Below are 20416 nucleotides of genomic sequence, written 5' to 3'. Positions count from 1 at the left end.
CACGTGATCGTTTACCTATTTCTTGATCCAAATAGTCATAACAACGCTAAGAACTCGAGGAACAACACATCCTCCACAGATACATGTATATATATCACATGTAGGATCCAAAGAAAGAAGAAGAAGAAGGGTTGTTGTCGTACGACGTGGCTTTATCTTCTCGGCCTTTATTACTGCCTGTGGCTTTTGAGCTAATGGGTGCAGCGGCGGACCGCACTGCGGGCGCCTATTTTGTTCGTTCCGAGCATCGAACTCCGGTCGTCTTTACCGTTTGCCTGTTCTTCGCAGCACCAATCATCGATGGGAAGAAGAGGAGGCGATGCTAAAGGCCAACTGTTAGATTACAAGAAACGAGAAATCTAAATTAGATTTTGGAGTTACGTAAGAGAAATCTATTAATTATAAGATTTAGGTAAGAAAATATTATGGATTTGAGTTTGAATTAAGATAGAACGTATGAACGCCCATATTGTGGAAAGAGGGCACTCGATGACGGGCCTTTTCTCTGGAAAAGAGGTATGGATGCGTGTCCGCCTCGGCTTAGCTCCTTTAATGGCCACCGAAGGCCCAGGAAAGCAACACAAATGAGAGCAGGCACGGCGGGGGCCAGCAGAACCTGCCTCGATCCGTGGGAAAGGAGTCAACGTAGCAGAGGAAAAAGCAGAGAGAGATGGAGGAGAGGAGGAAGAAGAATCCACACCCTGCTCCACCCTTCACTGAAGCAAGGTAGCCCCTGTTCGACTCTTGGATTCATCCCCAAGTATTCCTTCCCCATCCCTTCCTTCTTCTCCATCCGCTTCTTCTTCCCCACGCTATAAACCATTAAAATATTCGGCCCTATTCACCCTATGCGGCGCCTCCTCCCCCGTCGGCGTCGTAGAGCGAGATTATAACAGCGGAAGAAATGGATGATTACCATGGGAAACTCCTCTTCAGGGCTCTCCTCATCGTCTTCTTATTGGGTATGCATCGATTTCTTTAATCCCGTTCTCTTGACAGTCTTATTTGAATGGACCCTCGTCTGTTCTTAGCCTGCTTTGTTCTTCTCCTGGTCGTGAGGGAAGTCAAGGTTGTTCTTTGATCGGCGGCTGGCTTTGGAGATACCTGAGGGTTTTTGGTTGTCAGGAGCAGAGGCGGCGGAGGGGGCGAGAGTGTTCACCATAATCAACTACTGCAAGACGACGATATGGCCGGGGATCACGCCGGGGAACAGCTTCAACGGCGGCGGGTTCCCACTGAAGCCCGGGGAGTCGGTGGTGTTCACGGCGCCGGTGGGATGGTCGGGACGCATCTGGGGGCGAACCGGGTGCGACTTCGACCGCGACGGGAACGGCTCGTGCCAGACCGGCGCCTGCGGCTCCGTCCTCAAGTGCTCCGCCTCCGGCCAGACCCCCGCCACCCTGGCCGAGTTCACCCTCGCCCCCTTGGACTTCTACGACGTCAGCCTCGTCGACGGCTTCAACCTGCCCATCACGGTGACGCCGGTCAACGGGCAGGGTGGCAACTGCAGCTCCGCCGGCTGCGACGGCGACCTGCGCGACAACTGCCCCTCGGAGCTGGCCGTCAAGTTCGACGGCAAGACGGTGGCCTGCCGGAGCGCGTGCGACGTGTTCAACACCGACCAGTACTGCTGCCGCGGCGTGTTCGGCAACTCGGTGATCTGCCAGCCGACGTACTACTCCAAGATCTTCAAGCAAGCCTGCCCCGGCGCCTATAGCTACGCCTACGACGATCCCACCAGCATCTTTACCTGCGTCGGCGGCGATTACATCGTCAGCTTCTGCTCCAAAAGGTATCCAATAATTGCATTTTGGCGTTCAGCCTCCTTGTACTACTGCAATCTCGGTATCGGTAGGTTGGAAATCGTAGGGAAGATAAATGATCGACCCAAGTAAAAGAAAAATGCATGTCATTATATCACCACCTCTCTCGATCTCTCGAGCTAACATCGTTCCATTAGAACTCCTCCTGCTAATCAAACAATTAACTTCACATACTATCGAGACTCAAAACCTTATTGTTTCTGACATGGATCTGTCTTTTGGATCCGATGTCCTTCGGCCTGATCTTACCATGCCACTGAATTCATCGCTTGCATTTTAGTGTTGCATGAACAATCCAAGTTTTGGCATGCGATCAAGTTTCTTCGGCAAGTGGAACACACAAAAGATTGTTTAGACTTGGCACTGAGCCTGTGAGCAGGTTTGATTAGAGCTCTTCCCCTCGTCATCAATCGTTCGTTCTCATTGCAGCCGGAAGCAGAGGGTGTGCACCTACCACATCAACAAGCTGATATGCAGCGGATCACCCGGACGAGGAGCATCGTCGACAGGGAAATGGCTGGCTGTGCTGCTCTTAGGATTGGCGAGCATGTGGCCGTCATCGTGGCTGTGACACCACTGAATTCTTTTCCTTCTTATCTTTGGGAAAAGTCGGTGAGGATGCCTCAAGAACAGGATCCTCTGCTGTAAAGTTTAGATTTTATTCATTTGGGTGGGCGATGGTACTCCAATCATATATATCTATATATCTATATATATTCTTTCCACGAATCAAGAATGATGCTGCTGCTGCTGCTTTATCTCTGTCGTGGTGTAGAACAGATTCCTTGGCTTCCGAAGTGCCTAAACCGTGGTTGAGTTATGCATGACCAGTGAGTGATCCAACACCACAAAGAGGCATCTGAGGCCAATTGTGTGGGGTTGCCACATTCGTTTCTCTGTCAAAGTTCATGCTAACAAAGCTGTGCTTTGTAATTATGATGCTACGTTGATGAGGCATATTCCGATTGATCGAAAATAGTAGATGTATTCTCATTATGCTTTAAGATAATAAGGTGGGTTTATCCATCTTTGAGCATGATGTTAGCTTTAGAACACTTTGACGCCATTGCCGTCTTCATTAACTGTTTTCCTTTGGTGTCTTCTTATTTTGGATGGACACATTATGCATAAAGGGATACATGAACACTTTTATCTGTTTTTTTTTTAATATTTTAGATAAATGTATCATGTGGAAGAGATGTTTCTAATGTAATCTTTCATCATTTTCGATGAACGGATCATATATATATATATATATACGGATCATATATATATATATATATATATATATATATATATATATATATATATATATATATATATATATATATATATATAATGCATCGGACGGACATCCTTTCGATGCTTTCTCGGCTCAATATCAATAATTACATCTATCCAAATGGATCAATAGCTATTCGATATACTTAGGTTGCCCTTTCAATGCTTTCTCGGCTTAATATCAATAATTACATCTATCCAAATGGATCAATAGCTATTCGATATACTTAGGTTGCCCTTTCAATGCTTTCTCGGCTCAATATCAATAATTACATCTATCCAAATGGATCAATAGCCATTCGATATACTTAGGTCGCTATTCGATGCTTTCTCGGCTCAATATCAACAATTACATCTATCCAAATGGATCGATAGCTATTCGATATCAACAATTACATCACTTTTATGAACTAAAAATATAAAAAAATACTTAAAATATCATCAATTTCTTTTATATTTTACAATTTCAGGATCTTACTACTAACCATCAAATTATTTATCATTTGATATCTTCAAAGATTTGTCAAATAAAATTTTACGCCTTCAAAAACTTTGTCAAATAAGTGGATACAACACACTATCATGAGATCAATATTTTAAATATAATAATATTTTTAATTATGATAATAAGTTTGTAAAGGGTATTAACATAAAGTAAAGTTATAATCCACAAACAACAACTGTTATTCATAATGAGATATTGATAAGGAGCATATTAACAATCATTTATCATTGTAAATGTATTTTTCATAAAGAAAAAGATAAAAATTATCCCTTTTTGGATTACTCATATGGACAAGAGTTTAAGAGTGCTAAGTTATCTCACTCTTATTGTCCATGATTAAAAGATTACCTCTCCATATAATATTTTACTTTTTAACGACTAAATATAAAGACACACTTTTAAAAAATGAGATCATTTTTGACGACTTACGGTTATATGCACCTACCTCGAATTATTAATTTGAATGTCAAATGGACGATATCTCTCTCGATCTTAGTCTTTGTACATGATACTTCGGGAGCTTGATGTTTTGACCTTGGAGACACCCTGGATAATCATATGCACACGGGTTTAAATCACATCGGACTGATCAAGACGTTAATAATATATTATATATATAAGTTTAATATATATTAAAAAAAGGAGATTTTTAACTCTTTTATGAAACGATTCGTAGGTTTCCAATCTCTATTCCGTGCGTTGTGATGGGAGAAGGTCGACAACTGAGGAGGGGTTGGTTGGAGCCTAATACGAGCCCAATGTTTCGTTTCCAGAGACATCGGGCTAACCTGACCAGATCTCGCTTCCCTATATAAACGTCGAGCTCGACCCAACCCGGCCCATTAATCTTCTTCCTTAAGGATACTCGCCGAATCCCTAAAAGCCATTCGGTCGCCTCGCTTCCGTCCCAATTCCCCTCTCTTCTTCCGGATCGCGCCGCTGGCCGTCACGCGAGCCTTCTCAGGGTACTCTCTCTCTCTCTCTCTCTCTCTCTCTCTCTCTCTCTCTCTCTAGTTTCAGCGTGGGGTAAATTCTTAGGACCAATTTCCTCGAACAATCAAAGCAGCAGATCTGTTCGATGTCATCTGAGAAACCACCTTTTTGCAACTTCTCGAACTTTCATTTAGTTGCTTCGTTAGTATTCTCTTGTCAGGTACTAAAAACCTTAATGATGCTATAGGACAATTAATATTCACCTGTAGAACTCAGAATTGAGCTAAGCGTGCGGCAGCAGTCATAGATTAGCGACACACGGTACTTGTGCTTCTCATGCGGTTTATTTTCTTTCACATGGATGGATTGATTTTGAGATCGTAAAGTGAGAAAAATTACTGGGCAACCTTAGGGAATCTGACAGCATTTTTTTTGTTGTTGTTGAGAAAATTAGCTTCGAAGCTCAAAAGGTTGATGTCGGACAGATTTGCTTAGGTGTTTGGTTAAACTCGATGAGAACAGGAGACTCCACTTTCAAAATGTTAGATATGGTCATGATCATTGCAACTTTTGTTATGCCCTTACCTTACCTATTGTGTCTTTATATTCATGCGTTTGTGTGTGAGTTTGTGTTTTGAACATGCATGCATTGGCTGAGTTACTGCATTTTGTACTGTTGGTACAGTCAAATGCTTGGTTTATGGCTGCTGCATAAGTGCATTAACCAGTGGTTTTTCAGTGGTAGCTAGTATCTTAATGAGACACATATGAACTGACAATTCCGCGCAATGTAACCTGGATTAGCCCTAGGTTTATTTAGAACCTGATCTAATCCACCCAAGATGCAGCTTTACTGATGCATTCCTTTGCCCCTTTTTTGGTTGCAGGTTGGTTTCTTGTAGAAAAGGATCCCGTTCGACACAAGCATGGGTAAGGTTTTATTTTCTATTGACCAATTCATACTTGCATGTTTTCTATTAGGGTTTCCGTATATGTTTCGGTAACTTGCTTATTGTTCCTCATTTTCTCTTATCGCAATGAATATTAATTGATCCCTTTTTTCATGCTTTTGCTGGTTTTTTTTGTCATAAACATGTTCCCTTCAGGCTTTCTTTAGCCTCGTGAATAGGGAACCTGTTGTATCCATTATGATTGGCCAGTTTGGGTCATTCTGAAACCCCATGTATATCAAAGATCTTCAGAATATGACCAATTGTGGGCCAATTAGGTTAATCGCTGACAAATCTTGACTAATATTGGATGTCTGATGGGTTATTGGTCAGACATACCAATTTATTTGTATCCTATTAGTCGCGATGGACTTCCAGATGATCTTGTTGATCTGGGCTGATCACAGGCCAAATGATCACTTCAAAATAATCGATCTCGTGATCTATTTCAGCAGATTCAGACATATCCCAGTTTGAGTTTGGCTAGTGAGCATATTTCTGACGTAAAGCCAACAAGTATTCTCATCGTTAGTGATCGCGAGATGATGCTGCGCTTTATGGATGTAAAGCTAACTTTTGTATTGGAGTGTTGGGCATTTAGGGAACATGAACAGAAGTTAGTACACCCGAGATGTGGATGTCGAGGAGGAAGTACAAGGTTCTTAGAAAAGACAGAATAAAAAAATATTTTCATCTACTTCCAATTTAGTGCAGCTATAATGAAGAATAAAATGAATGCAAACCATCTAAGATGATATGAATGTGTTCAAATGAGATCTATACATGGCTTGGACAAGATGAATCGATTAGGATCTACTGTATGAGAAGAGGTAGATGGACTCGTAGAAGAACCTTAATAGAAACAATAGATGGACTCATAGGGATATTACCCTACACAAAAATCAATGACAGGGAAAGATCCCTGTAGCAAACAATGGAAAAGATGACCGCTCTTAACTTTATTAGAGAAACTACCTTACACGGAGCTCAATGGCGAGAAGAGAGCATGTAGCTGCCTCCAAGTACTTGGGATATTTTGCCATGTTTGTTATTGCCGTTGTTGTGTTTCTGATCATGGGATAGCTTGACACATGATGTATATGTTTGAGGGATTTAGACCAATTGTACATTTTTTGGTCAAATGCAAACTTTGAGGAGGTATAAGACAATCAAGGGTGGGAAAAATCTTTCAAGTCTTTAATCTGTCAGCTTCTAGGAAAATCTTGTTTTTTTCTCTTTGCATGTGTGATCTGTCAGTTATGCTCTTATCGTTGGATTAGTTGGTAACAAAGACTCTAGTTGATCATATGTTTCTGCTTTTATAATTTGTGTTTTCAGTGTAGACCATCTGAACTGTGGAACATATCTAAAAGGATCAATCTTCCTTTTCCTCATAATGTCTTTACTTGTATTTCTTAGCTCTATATCTTTCAGATGGTTTCTTACGTGATCTCAATGTTTTCAGCCTCGTATCTTCCTGCTACTACTGATTCAATAGCACAGGCATTGGAGGCTAAAGATGCTTCTGAGTCCATTTCTATGCTCTATCGAGTCCTTGAAAACCCATCGGCTTCTCCAGAGGCATTGCGCATAAAAGAACAGGCAATAACAAATCTTACTGAACTGCTTACACAGGAGAAGAAAGCTGAGGACTTGAGAAGCCTCCTGACCCAGCTTAGACCCTTCTTTTCGTTGATTCCCAAGGCAAAAACTGCAAAAATAGTGAGGGGAATTATAGATGCTGTTGCAAAGATACCAGGAACCTCTGATCTCCAAATCTCTCTTTGCAAGGAAATGGTGGAATGGACCCGTGCGGAGAAACGAACATTCCTCAGGCAACGAGTGGAGGCTAGGCTTGCAGCCCTGTTGATGGAAAGTAAAGAGTATTCTGAAGCCTTGACACTTCTCTCCAGCCTAATCAAGGAGGTCAGGAGATTGGATGACAAGTTACTTCTAGTGGATATCGACCTTTTGGAGAGCAAGCTTCACTTTTCCCTGAGAAATCTACCCAAGGCGAAAGCTGCATTAACGGCAGCAAGAACTGCTGCTAATGCCATTTATGTTCCACCAGCACAGCAGGGAACAATAGATTTACAAAGTGGCATCCTTCATGCAGAAGAGAAGGACTACAAGACTGCTTACAGCTACTTCTTTGAAGCATTTGAAGCATTTAATGCTCTGGAGGATCCCCGAGCTGTCTTTAGCCTCAAATACATGCTCCTGTGCAAGATTATGGTTAGCCAAGCCGATGATGTTTCAGGAATAATATCTTCCAAGGCTGGATTGCAGTACGTAGGTCCTGACTTGGATGCTATGAAAGCTGTTGCCGATGCACACTCGAAACGGTCACTGAAGTTCTTTGAAACCGCACTTAGGGATTACAGGGCCCAGTTGGAGGAAGATCCAATCGTTCATAGGCATCTGTCGTCATTGTACGACACCCTCCTGGAGCAGAACCTTTGCAGGTTGATCGAACCCTACTCGAGGGTGGAGATCGCACATGTAGCCGAGATGATCGAGTTGCCAGTGGATCATGTGGAGAAGAAGCTGTCTCAGATGATACTCGACAAGAAGTTTGCGGGGACCTTGGACCAAGGTGCAGGTTGTCTTGTTATCTTCGACGATCCCAAACCTGATGCGATTTTTCCTGCCACCCTGGAGACCATAGCCAACATCGGCAAGGTTGTGGATAGCCTTTATGTGAGATCAGCACGTATAATGGCGTGAAAGTTGGGTGGTTCATCCACGGTGTCTTAGAAACTTTATACGATGTTTGTTTAGCAGTCCATTGGATGGTTGAGGCTTAAACTTTCTTGTTTCTTGTCCCACGTTGGCTGTGTCCATTATCTTGTGCAAACTCTTAATTGTATGAACTTGGTACCTTCCGTTTGGGTTCATTTCATTTAGGACAACAACGTGAAGTAGACCATAATGCCTGTTGTTGTTTGCTTGGAACAGTTGTTTTCTGTTGTTGAAGTTTTGAGGATTTGGGTTCGTGTGACTTGGTTACCGCCGATAAACTTTTGACTGTCCTACCCTATTTTCTTTCGGACGGATCTTTACGTATTAACTTAGCTCGACGAAATTTATGCTCAAGTCAATGATTTTATAATCATTATTGGTTATAGAAGATTAAGAATCGATGGGAAAAACATTCCCTTGAGATTCTATGATGATGTGGCACATCGTTGTCACCTTGTGTTTGATGCATCTATTGGGACAAGCATTTAATGAGATCTATCTACATAATATCGATCTTCCCATGCCTACTAAGTATCTACTTATGTGACATAACCATCTCAAGGTCTTATTAAGTGTTTGATGCACCATAACCTTATGTTCTCGCCTAGGAAATAAGCATATGTCCGCCAACTAAAATTTTCTTGTGTGATGCATCTATTTTAACCCAAAAACAAAAAACAAAAAAACAAAACAAAACACTGACCACACTCTCTCTCTCATAAGGTAAAAGTGTTTTTAAAAATATAAGAATCAAAATGCTAAAGATAATTAATTATAAAAATTAATATATAATTATATCTACCGAGTAAGATCTTATAATAAGTTTTGTATAAATTGTTAGAATAAATAATTATATAATTAAACCATTCTCTATGAGACCAAAACTTTGCCTAGAACAAAATTACCCCGAGGGTTTAGACCAAAACTCTACGAGTGAACATTTACACTTTCTACCATTCCATCTCCATCCTACTCGATTATTGGGCTCCCTTCTCTCTTAACTCGAAGATTTCCTCCTAAACTCAGTTCAAACGTAGTTTAGTCTCGATTTCTATCAATATATTCAATTACCCATCTGATGTAAAGATGATCCTCAAAGATCATGTAACTACCATGAATAACAACACTGACATCTGGATTTTGAATCGATGCTCGATAATGTACATCATACTGGCAAAAAACTGATTCAATAACCAGGATATCATGATCATAATAATATGCACATGATCCAATATAATGTAAGTGAATTGATTTAGCAAAAGAGAAAATAAACTCATATAATTAAATCTCAAAGACAACAACAAGCTACTAAAACACGGATTAAGGGAGGTGTCCTCAAAACAACTAAAGCTGTCATACAGTAATGAAGTTCAACCACACAAACCATAAGAGAAAAAACTAAAGTTAAACACTCGAAGCTGAAAAAATCCCAAAGAGATGGGGTCTCCAAAGCAATTACAACATCATAACTAAAATGGGTTCATTCAACAGCATCACAAAGAAGCGATTAGCATCACTACTAGGTTAATCCACAAAGATAGATGATGATGGGGACAAGGCAGTACACTTTTAAATCGAGTCATATATGGGGCAAGCATCTAAAAAAGCACACCTGTAGAAAACAAAAGGAGTGTCAAGCACCAAGCTGCTCTAATTTGTCACTGAAACTACTGGAAGAGTAGTTTTACAATGATCAAACAAGCATAATAACATTTATAGGTAATCTAACTGTGTTAACACAAAAAATCCATTCAACTTAATTCAATTCGAATCCATCCACAAAATCATAGGTCTATGTTTGTTCTCATCAAAAGCAACTTTTTGAGTACAAGTCCCAGGTATCATAGATTCAATAATTCCAACGGAAGGGAGATTGATGAACACTTGGTTCATTGTGCAAACATTGGACGGCTGAGATGCATCGGTTTATGGTAAAAAATATTGTCCCCTAGGTTATATTTTTTTTTTCTATACTCAAAATCTTAGCTATAAAGTGCAAATCTTTGCCTAACATGACATCTATGAAGATGACCATAGAAAGACCGAATATCTTCGTAAACAGCTCAAGTTCATCAAACCAAAAGACAACATTCTAATTTGCGAGCATAGGAAGGATATTTGGGTGAATTTTTTTTGTTAATTTAGCTGTTTCAATTGGTAATTGGTAATTTCTCATTTCAACAAACCTCCTTTAACGAATTCATGGTAAAATCAATTAGGAAAATATGACTGTACCAGCTACCGGAAAATATTTCTTGAGAAATTTGTTAATTTAGCTGTTTGAAAGTAGACACATGAGAAAAATTCACATGAACTAAATAAATAAACACTCCTAAGTCCCGTAATATCAATCTTAACACGTAGGACACATACCATACTTATGAACCAAACTCAAGTAGAGAACCGGATAGTTATTTCAATCTGTTGTGATGTAAATGTCATATGAACATCAACATTGTTCTGAGTAATTTTGAATTTTAGCTTTATACAAGAAGAAAAGAAACACGAGTACATTAAGCATACCTGGGAGAAGCATCATGAAACACAAGCATCATCTTTTTCACTGACAAGCTCCTATAGCAGAAACTCTTGGACATTGAATGACCAACTGCTTATGCGGATAGTGAAAAGAAGAACCATGTGATCCATCTCCACCTTCAGTGTCTTCATACACTCTGTTGGCATCATCATTAGTGGGTTGGTCTATATGGATTACTTGACCAAACAGCTGGATTGATCCTGTACTAGTTTTTTTAACTGGATCACTTCCTGGTTCAGTTATCTTTCTGTCTAAAACCTGGATGCCACCCTGGCTAGGAGGAGATGATCCTCCTGATTGTGAAGTACCCCCAATTTTTAATTCCACGGATACATCATCTTTTTGTAATGCATTAACACCTTGTAAGTCATTGAGAACTCTTCGATTGGTATTCATTATGGAGTCACATAAATTGGGTGTACCAATGGAATAATGCCTGGCTCCCTGCATGCCAGCAGGAAATACACTGTAACTGAACACAGAGGAGGGTAGACTGCCGACAATTGTGCTCTTCAATTCTGTCACTGGGAAGAGTATGTCACCCTCTCTATCACCACAAAATTCTGAACTTTCGAGCATCTTGATTCTCTTTATAACAGAAAATTGAGATTCTATCTGAGGACTACCAGAAACCAACACCACCTGCCAGGGACTAACATTTCCCACGTTTTGCAAAATCTCTGGTTCATCCCAGGTAACCTAATAGAAAAAGGAAACAAGGACAACATATTGGAGCAAATCATGAAGACAAACCAATGCTCCTTTGACAATAATTAAGGTGAAATAAGAAGTTCAACAGAAAATTAAATAAAAAACCATAAGCCTTTTGGGATTGATTACTCAGAAACATAAAAATATATAATTGCTGTTTCATATTTCCTCTATTAGTGCATGTATATTAAACAATAAAATGCATATCTTGATAGAAAAAGAAATCCTATCGCATTGCAGTAAACATTCCCATGCTCCAATCTAATCCATAGACGACATAAATAATTCCTAATAAACATATTGATAAAACAGTAGCTGAAAAGACAAATGCACCAATCCTGAATCCTAAAGAACCTCAAGTCTTGTGCAAGAATTTCTAGTATCAATTATTTCCAAGCATTCAATTATGTCGCTGCAGTAACATTGGAGGAAAAGTATTTATAGCCAAGACAAAGTAAGATCGAGATATTAATAATCATTCAAATTAGCTACATATCACAGTCACTTCCAACATTACTTCCCAGACACCACGCTCTGAAACCCACAAATAAAGAAGAAAATAATCTAATTCCAACAGAAGCTGCCAGTGTACACTTGCTTATGCTAAAACCAAAGAATTCACTAGAAACCATTCAAATTCAAGATCTTATTTGGCATTCAGTAACTAGTTTAATCTTATTTAACAATAAGATCAGAGATCTCCCTTCAATTGGTTTAATCTTACTTAACAACAAGATCTATTTCTATCAATACAACCAAACATGTTACCTGGACAGGCATCCACAAGACTTAATTATGTCTAACACATTAGCAAATCAAATATTTATCAAGACTAGAAATAGAATTTCAAGTATTAATCAAGTAAAGAAATCAACAAGTAACAAAGTACATGCTACCACAATAATAATAATGATGGAAAATTTTGGTTTTATCACTTCATACAAAATTATCTCTCAGTATCAAAACAAAATACACATGTAGTCACCAAAAATTACTTGTTCCATATGTTTCATGTCTTCTACATCTTCTTAATGAACCGGTACCAGGATATGTACCAAAAATCCAGACCAGAGTTCCACAAATAAGCAATATCGCTTGAAGTTAATTTTAACATGTTTGATTTGGAGATTGGTATTGATCACCAACCTACTGAATTATGACAGATTTCGTTAGGCGAACTCATCTCGATAGTGAAGGTCAATCAATTCAGCCCACTAACCTGCAAAAGACCATTTACTTGCCAAAATATATTAATAGAATTTTAAAAAAGCATGTTCCTTCTAAGGCCAACATAGAACTGAGCAATCCCATTTGTCTTCATTGAAGATGGTTGAAGTAACAACTTTGAATTGCTTTTGTTCAAGAAACTTGGTCCAGTGTGAAGAAAATCAGGTTCCAATAATGCTTTACATCTTAAGATTGGAGATAAATCTAACTATGATAAATTACCACTGCAGAAAATAAGTTTTGGCTAGAGCCAATTTGATAAAAACTAGGAAGTAAAGAAAATGCTAATACTTATCATCATCATCATCATCATCATAATAATCTAAAATTGGGTTATAAAGCAGTAAATTTCAGGACAAGCACATCATCTAATATTGTTTTAAAAGGTTCCATGTACCATTAGGACAACATCATGAAAAGATTGTCTAGTTTCAAGGACTTTATCATGGGAATTCAAGATAACATAGTGATGTGGTAAAGATATTTGGTGCAGTCTTACAACAGCAGTAGCACTTCTTGGAGTGTATCTGCATAAGACATAAGAAAGATGGAAGCTAAGGTACAATGTACAAGTTCCAGTGTTATGTTTCACAAAGAGATATCAAACACCTAGACCTCATTTGTTATTGAAGAACCAAGGACATAAACATGTGAAGCTAATGGCACTTGCTAGATACATTTGGTTCCCACTAGAAACAGTCGAAAATCTTACATGTATCTTGAAAAGCATTAAGTACCTCAAAGAGTATTAAGGTACTTGGAAACTGGAAGGCTAGCCAAGCACCTATGGTAACACCATGAAACAGGATAGAGGTAGCGGAAGAACAGTGTTGTGTAACATTCATTTCTTATTTTCTTCAAGACTGTTAGTAAGATTTTTGTAGAATATAATTTCCATAAATACACTTAAGATAAAACCAAGGATCAAGATACAAGTCATTTCATATTATGCCATAGGAACAGGAGCATGAATGGTACATATCAGCTGTTTCACAATACTTATTTGCGCAGATACACCTTGCACAGGCTCAGCCGCTGACCAACTGCAGACCTGGCAGAATCAGCATCTCCAATCTGCTGTCATAAATGACTAGCATGGTGAAATTTCTACCATACTTGTCATACCATAATCATTGTCCTGACACTAGCATCAGATCTTTGACTTCTTTTAATACTGGACCAACAGAGTTCATGACATAGGCTAACCAAAAGCAGACATTCACATGATAATAAGTCTAAGCAAATAAGATATGCTGGGGTGCATGTTGATTTTTGGGATGGATGAAACTCGTTCAATTCTAATGGTCGGAAATCAAATTCTTTGTCTTGTTAGGTCAATTAGGAGATGAAGAATCCCATCTTTTTGTTGCTTCTGTTCGTTTGTTCTGAAATGTACTGACTCTATGAAGGCGTCGCCTGCAGTTACTGCAAGACACTCAGGTGCCATGCAAGACTTAGCGATTGCTAACCACTTCTCTAAACTGAATGATAGAACACAATCAGAAAGCCGGCTGATGCCCCAACTCTAGACTAAGATCAAACTGTAGAATTATATTGTGAAGGAAAATGTATTGGACGGTGATGTGTGAATGCATTAACTGTCACCAAATATTTATATTAATGTCATAATGAGACCCAGTCATTGATAGTGCTGTAGTAGCACCCACCTATAAAAAAAAAAGAAAGTAGATATATTATTCAACTGTAAACCCGCAAGTTCGGACCAAACGCCAAAATTAACTATTACTTGATGGATAAAACTAAACAACTATTTTCAATCCAACAAAGAAAACAAAAAAGGAACAAAGCAAATTTGAAATGATGTGAAAAAGACCGAAGCCTACCACTACCGAGGATCGATCGAACTAGCTTCAACGATAGCAAATCAACAACAATAAACGAACAAAGAAAGCGAATCCAGCAACCGATCACATGAATAACCGAAGCATGAGAGGTAAAAGAACTCGTACCTCAAGCATTCGCCATGGCGAGCGTGGCCACAGGTCCACGCTATTCATCCTCACTGAGGATACTCTGCCCTCGTACCAAGTCATCCTCGCTGAGTCCTCCGTCTCCACCGACATCCTAACCCGCATTCCAGTAGTCCAACGCACGCTCATCGCAACTTCCACTGATTCCGCCGCCACCACAAAGTCTGAAGATCCAGCCCTCGCGTAGTATAAGACCTTGAAAGGGAGATCCATCCCAGCCAATCTAACCGCCGCCACCACCGATGTGGCGGGAACTCTACCTCTAGCGTTGCTAGAGAATCCCTCGGTACCGGCGAGGAGGCTACCTCTATTCACTAGGGCCGCGGCTGATGGGCCGCAGGGAGAATAGTCCAAAGGGCCGCAGAAACGGCTGGTGCGGCGGATGCCAACCAAGATCTGGCCAGATGAGTTTCTCATGAACACCACCGAGTCGCCGGCGATGAGCTTCTTAGAGTTAACGAACTTGCTCCATCCGGTGGTCAGGAGATGGCGCCGCGGAGTCCCACGGTAGATGTGCCGAAACTTCCAGTGATTCCCGTGGACGTCGTAGACCAAGATGAACTGCGCCGGCGGATAGGCGTTGAAGTCGAGACGGGGAAAGATCGAGTCAGCGCAGAACCTCGGCACCGAAAACCCGCCCCCATTGTTAGCGTCGCTGGGGGTGAGGATCTTGGCGAAGGAGACGAAGCCACCGCCGCCTCCATCTGCGACCTCCGGCAGTGACGGGCGAGAGGAGGGGGTCATGTACCCCGGCAGCGGCACGTCGGCGGAAGGAACGCGGGGGTCGAGGCTGATGCAAGCGAAAACCTCGTCCGTCTCAGGACTAGCGTGGAGGCGGACGGCGGAGATCCGACAGAGGACGGCGTTAAAGAGGGACGGGAGGGTGGAGAAGTCGGGCCGGGAGCCGGCCTGCTCGGCGTGGCCCTGGGGGAAGTAGTACACGCGGGATCCCACGGCGGGGATGCGCGCGGCCGTGCCGGCGCAGGCCTTCCACACCTGCGGTTCCACCGTTGGCATCTCCCTCGCGGGCGCCGCCGCCTCCTCCTCCTCCGTCGCCATTCGAATTAGGGTTTGGAGAGGGGGAGTTCAGATTTGGATTAAGTCGGGGCGGAGGGAGTCGGGATACTTAAAAAGGGCGGAGCGCGTATCCGAAGAGGATGAGAGCAAGTTGCAGGGAGAGGGAGTGTGCGTAAGTGCGTGCGTGTGTGTGTGTGGGTGTTGTCTTCGGTTCGGGAAGTAGCGGGGAAAATTACGAGGCCTGCCACTGGGAACGAGTAAGAAGAGCTGTCGACACTCGCATTGCCAGAAGGCGGTTGGTTTCGATGGAATCCTCCTACCTTGTGCCATGATCGAGCGCTTTAAGATTCGGAACAAGTTGAACGCCGTCACGGAGAAAAGATCGGAGGCTGGACACGGTTGTCCAAATTTCAACGACTCATCAATCGACGCGAACTCGTGACAGACAGGATATTCTACCGACCGATCGATTAACGCGGAACCAGTGAAGCTTGTGCCAGGCCATTGCATCAGGATTTTGCGGTCTACTCCGGACGTGTGATGGGAGGATGGAGAGGACAATGCACACAGAGGCAGCATGTCTCGGTCTCTGCCAGTCCCAAGGAGGCGTGGGGAGCTGGTCATAGTGGGGCGCGGCGCCTCTCGTGCAAAACAGCAAACACGCGAGTAGGACAAGGAGGTGGTCAAGGGGGGCGCCTCTCGCGCAAAAGAGCAAACACGCGACGGGCAGTCCATCGGTCAAGGGGCGTCACGCCCTCGTGAACCTGGTCGGGTACAAGCGATGACGTGAAGTGGTCTGGTGTGGCCAGTTTCTCGCCTGCCCGTGCCAGCTATATGCGAGATGGCCTGTCGGTCGTGCGGCGAGAGACAGATCATTTTCTCCGTTTTAATTTTAGAGTAGAAAGGTGGTGGTGGTGGTTGTCTTATCCAACATTTTAGAGTAGAAAAAATAATGTATCATCCTATCAATGTACCAAAAAAATCACCAATAAGATATTCATAAATTGGTTTGAGTTCAAAAATTGAGAGAGAAACTCAAGTGGAGAAAGGTTCGGAATAGCAAACAAACAAGCACAAGAGGAGAAGACAACTCAAGTATGTATAATCTTTCCTAGAGAAAGAAACTGCGGATGAGGGAATCGCGTTAGTTAATAGCTTCGATTCGACAAAACAGCGAAGGACATATTAAAATCTGTAAAAAGCACGAACCTTTTTGGTGCTGTTTCTTGCTTCCTCTTGGATTAATTATTACGCAGGTTCAAAACCCTGAAAGATTTAAGAAAATACCCCAAGAAATCTAAACCTTGGATCAAAAGAAAGTTCGATCAAGAGAAACCGTAGCAACGGGGGAGAGAGACGAGAGGCTCGAGAGAAGACGACGGAGGAAGCCCTAGAGTCTAGGTTCCGAGAAGAAACCCAAATAAGTCCCAAGAACAAGAGGAAGCAGCCCTAGAGTCTAGGTTCCGAGAAGAAACCCCAAAAACAAGAGGAAGCACTAGGAGAATCCAAAGGAAAAGAAAAGAATCTTACGTGACCGAGCACTGTTCATGGACCTTCGACTGTACTAGTCGCTCTCGCAGACATCAGAGAATCCCAATCCTCGTTATCTACTATTACAATAAATATATAGTGTAATTAATATTACAATAAAGTTGCTTATTACAGTTATCTACTATTCGAATGGATGGAGTATATTATCTAAGAGTTGCTAAATTGCTGGTCCGGTCCGATCAGATCCACAATCGGCTAAGAAAGTTCAAAAGTAATACTTCTCAAATAAAATAAAAATGGAGATGCGGGGTATCGATCCCCGTACCTCTCGCATGCTAAGCGAGCGCTCTACCATCTGAGCTACATCCCCTAATGTCAAATTAGTGATCATAATATTTATTAAATACATTATGAGTGTTGTATCAACAGAAAAACATAAATGAAAATGGAGATGCGGGGTATCGATCCCCGTACCTCTCGCATGCTAAGCGAGCGCTCTACCATCTGAGCTACATCCCCGAATGTCAAACTAATGATCATAATATTTATTAAATAAATTACAAGTGTTGTATCAACAAAAAAAATAAATGAAAATGGAGATGCGGGGTATCGATCCCCGTACCTCTCGCATGCTAAGCGAGCGCTCTACCATCTGAGCTACATCCCCTTACGACAATAAATGATCACAGTGTTTTCTAAATATATTATGAAAATTTTGTCAATAGATTTAGACCATAACTAATTAGAGAAGATTTAGAGTAAAAAAAAAAGAATTTTGTCAAAAAATAGATTATGGTGTATATAGCCTGTCAAGCAACCTTAGAATCACCCTTGGTGGCCACAACCAAATGTTTTTTTCCCATTAATCACACTCTAAGTCTAAGGTCATCTGTCATCCTTGAAAACTTCATTGCTTATCTACTCTGAAATCAGAAAAATAATTGTACGAGACTAGAGAACAAATCCTATTCAAATAAAATCATGCTGTATGCCTATGCCAAGCCTCTAATATATGCTTCATGCGAGATAAGCAATTAGGATATGGGACTAAATAGCCTCTAAATTGGCATTCTAGCGAGCCAACTTTACTTACATCCATGCTTCACCGCTGGCTTTCCACAACAATAATGACCCTAATTAACTAAGTCTCGCAGCTTCAGCATTCCTTATTTTGTTGTTGCAGCTGCTATTGACGACCAGATGATTCTAGATCAAATATATATGGATAAGACAGATGCGCAAGAGGCTAATTTAATTGAAATACAAAGCAAAAAATTACCAACTATTTTCTTCCACTATCCAGAATACTAAATTTTCATTCGTAATATCAATTTCTTTAATATTTTTTTACTTCATAATTGTCGCTTCGATGGGGTAGTGTAAAGCATATGAAACTTCATGAGCGTTGTGTAGTTTGTTAGACATCCTTAAAATCACCCTAGTTGGGCACAGCCAATTGAGAATAATTCTTGACAATTATGAACTCAAAAGGTTTCAGTCATTAATCAAGCTCTAATAAAGAAACCAATTGTACCAGCCTATAAAACAAATCCCATTTAAGAAAGCTCACATTGTGTGTATTAAAAAAATGATGTAGTCTGTCAGACATCCTTAGAATCACCCCAGGTGGTCACAGCCAACTGAGAACGATCCTCTGGAGGTTTGAACTCAAAGAAGTTTTCACCCGTTAATCACGCTCTAATTCTAAGGCCATGGAGTCATACGCCAGACTTGATTGCCTGTCTTCTTTGAACTCTTGAAGACAGATGCACGAGCCTATAGAACAGATCCTGTTCAAGTAAGGTCGTGCCTAAGCCTTAAGCAAGGCTTCTAATATATACTCCATGCGAGAATAGGATTTAGGATGTGGGACTAAATAGCCTCTATCTTAAGAAAACTTCATGAACGGTGAAAGCAAACACTACTCCCAAATTTATTCCAGAAAAATGCATGATGTGTTTATTCAGTAAATGAACTTACAATCTTCCAGATTTATTCCTTCGTTTACTCTTTTAGTAAATTATATATATCATCATAATTCCTATAGAATGTCATGCACTACCAATCAAAGGAGCTACAGTAACTCCTTAATCGCTCTTTGATCCATAACGCAAAAACTACAGCTAATGCTATATTCACATCAGAGTGATGTCTCTACAGAAAGGGTGGGCCCCCGACAAATTCCCATGGAGGAGCAGTAGAGAAGGGAGGGATAAGGAGAGGAGTGGAGAGCGAGATAGAGGTAAAAGCCCCAAGAACAAGAAGAAGCCTAACAAAGACCAAAGATTCGAGAGGGAACCTAAAGAAATCCCAAGAACAAAAAGCTTCGTTCGAAAGGAGCACTTTAAAAGGGACGAGATGAATACAGAAGGCGGGGGGAGAGGAAGCGAAACCTAAAGAAACCCCAAAAGAGACCTAAAGAAACCGTAAAACCGTAGACGATTCAAGAAGAGACTTCAGAGAAATCCCAAAAACAAGAAGAAACCGTAAGACACCCCAACAGAAAGAGATGAGAAAGAGCTTGGGGAACGCGGCAGCTCCGTTCGTGAACCTTCAGCCAGTCGACCCGACGGTCGAGAGACGCAATCTGATCTGATCTTAGGGACCACAGCGGCTCCGTTACGAAGAAGTACTCGGAGTAACTCAACAGCCAAGAACGGGATCAAGGTGACGAGTGCGAGCCCCTGCTGCGCGTTCCCCTCGTCGCCCTCTGATTCTTTGTCCTCCGATCCCTTGGCAAAAAGTACTCAAGAAACGGCTTCAAGAAATCGAACGGAGTCGATAAGAGAGGTGAAGTACGGGATCAAGCGCATTACCTCGTCTCCGCATTCAGGAAGCATGCTGCTGCGTTCTGATCGATTCTCTCGGCCTCCTCGTTCGCTAGTTTCAAGCAATCTGAACGAGAAACAGAAACCAGTTCAAGAACTCGAACAGAGTCCAGAAAAGAGACCAAGTACGGGCTGTAGGGCATCACCTAGCCTCCGCATTCGAGAAACCTACCGGCTCGCTCTCGTCGATTCTCTGGAGATCATAGCTCACTGGTTTCACGGCTAGTGATCGGAAATGATCAGACTATGAAGAAACCACATCGTCCTCCCTTTTATAGGGTTGGGAGCCAGCGATGTGGAGTCCGAAGAGACATCGACTCCTTGGTTGGGCTCAACCGATTCCACACAAGACCCAGAGGAGTCCTCGAGGTTGATCAA

General features: G+C 41.5%; 3 protein-coding genes, 1 long non-coding RNA gene and 4 other non-coding genes across 11 annotated transcripts; 2 read left to right on the top strand and 6 right to left on the bottom strand.

The window, feature by feature from the left end:
- Positions 1 to 503: 503 nt before the first annotated feature.
- On the top strand, positions 504 to 2548 carry LOC103999368 (pathogenesis-related thaumatin-like protein 3.5). 4 transcript variants are annotated; one of them, XM_065127198.1, is made up of 3 exons: positions 504 to 726; positions 1132 to 1792; positions 2253 to 2548. In XM_065127198.1, exons 1-3 carry the CDS (start codon positions 519 to 521, stop codon positions 2392 to 2394), a joined length of 1011 nt encoding a protein of 336 aa, XP_064983270.1. In that variant the 5' UTR covers positions 504 to 518; the 3' UTR covers positions 2395 to 2548. The 4 variants fall into 4 exon arrangements, with proteins under 4 accessions (XP_064983270.1, XP_009419392.2, XP_009419395.2 ...); XM_009421117.3 differs by having other exon boundaries at positions 1126 to 1792; XM_009421120.3 differs by lacking the exon at positions 504 to 726 and adding an exon at positions 759 to 962.
- Positions 2549 to 4446: 1898 nt separating this feature from the next.
- On the top strand, positions 4447 to 8424 carry LOC103999367 (26S proteasome non-ATPase regulatory subunit 11 homolog). The gene is made up of 3 exons (XM_009421116.3): positions 4447 to 4574; positions 5430 to 5472; positions 6958 to 8424. The coding sequence occupies exons 2-3, from the start codon at positions 5469 to 5471 to the stop codon at positions 8217 to 8219; spliced, it is 1266 nt and encodes a 421-aa protein (XP_009419391.1). The 5' UTR covers positions 4447 to 4574; positions 5430 to 5468; the 3' UTR covers positions 8220 to 8424.
- Positions 8425 to 9543: 1119 nt separating this feature from the next.
- LOC103999366 (auxin response factor 17) lies at positions 9544 to 17250 on the bottom strand. The gene is made up of 3 exons (XM_009421114.3): positions 14682 to 17250; positions 10758 to 11472; positions 9544 to 9846 (listed from the first exon to the last, which is right to left on the bottom strand). Exons 1-2 carry the CDS (start codon positions 15759 to 15761, stop codon positions 10795 to 10797), a joined length of 1758 nt encoding a protein of 585 aa, XP_009419389.2. The 5' UTR covers positions 15762 to 17250; the 3' UTR covers positions 9544 to 9846; positions 10758 to 10794.
- A 257-nt stretch (positions 17251 to 17507) lies between these two features.
- Positions 17508 to 17580, bottom strand: TRNAA-AGC (transfer RNA alanine (anticodon AGC)). Its single transcript has one exon. It is a non-coding gene; the product is annotated as a tRNA-Ala (tRNA).
- Positions 17581 to 17656: 76 nt separating this feature from the next.
- On the bottom strand, positions 17657 to 17729 carry TRNAA-AGC (transfer RNA alanine (anticodon AGC)). Its single transcript has one exon. It is a non-coding gene; the product is annotated as a tRNA-Ala (tRNA).
- Positions 17730 to 17804: 75 nt separating this feature from the next.
- On the bottom strand, positions 17805 to 17877 carry TRNAA-AGC (transfer RNA alanine (anticodon AGC)). Its single transcript has one exon. It is a non-coding gene; the product is annotated as a tRNA-Ala (tRNA).
- Positions 17878 to 18805: 928 nt separating this feature from the next.
- On the bottom strand, positions 18806 to 19018 carry LOC135624095 (small nucleolar RNA U3). Its single transcript, XR_010491597.1, has one exon. It is a non-coding gene; the product is annotated as a small nucleolar RNA U3 (small nucleolar RNA).
- Positions 18807 to 20393, bottom strand: LOC103999463 (uncharacterized). Its single transcript, XR_001975577.2, has 3 exons — positions 20185 to 20393; positions 20027 to 20105; positions 18807 to 19942 (listed from the first exon to the last, which is right to left on the bottom strand). It is a non-coding gene; the product is annotated as an uncharacterized LOC103999463 (long non-coding RNA).
- Between the last annotated feature and the right edge of the window lie 23 nt (positions 20394 to 20416).

This window comes from Musa acuminata, chromosome BXJ2-9 (assembly GCF_036884655.1).
Source record: "Musa acuminata AAA Group cultivar baxijiao chromosome BXJ2-9, Cavendish_Baxijiao_AAA, whole genome shotgun sequence".
Classification (NCBI taxonomy): Eukaryota; Viridiplantae; Streptophyta; class Magnoliopsida; order Zingiberales; family Musaceae; genus Musa; species Musa acuminata.
This window is presented reverse-complemented; position numbering and strand designations above follow the sequence as displayed.

What these genes read in the sequence shown, in the direction of transcription:
- LOC103999366 (XM_009421114.3), bottom strand. Translation starts at nt 15,761, where the DNA reads ATGGCGACGGAGGAGGAGGAGGCGGCGGCGCCCGCGAGGGAGATGCCA. An exon ending in CGCCATGGCGAATGCTTGAG is followed by an intron (nt 11,473 to 14,681) that starts GTACGAGTTCTT and finishes TTTTTCTATTAG; the next exon opens with GTTACCTGGGATGAACCAGA.
- LOC103999368 (XM_009421117.3), top strand. Translation starts at nt 519, where the DNA reads ATGGATGCGTGTCCGCCTCGGCTTAGCTCCTTTAATGGCCACCGAAGG. An exon ending in CCACCCTTCACTGAAGCAAG is followed by an intron (nt 727 to 1,125) that starts GTAGCCCCTGTT and finishes TTTGGTTGTCAG; the next exon opens with GAGCAGAGGCGGCGGAGGGG. An exon ending in GTCAGCTTCTGCTCCAAAAG is followed by an intron (nt 1,793 to 2,252) that starts GTATCCAATAAT and finishes TTCTCATTGCAG; the next exon opens with CCGGAAGCAGAGGGTGTGCA.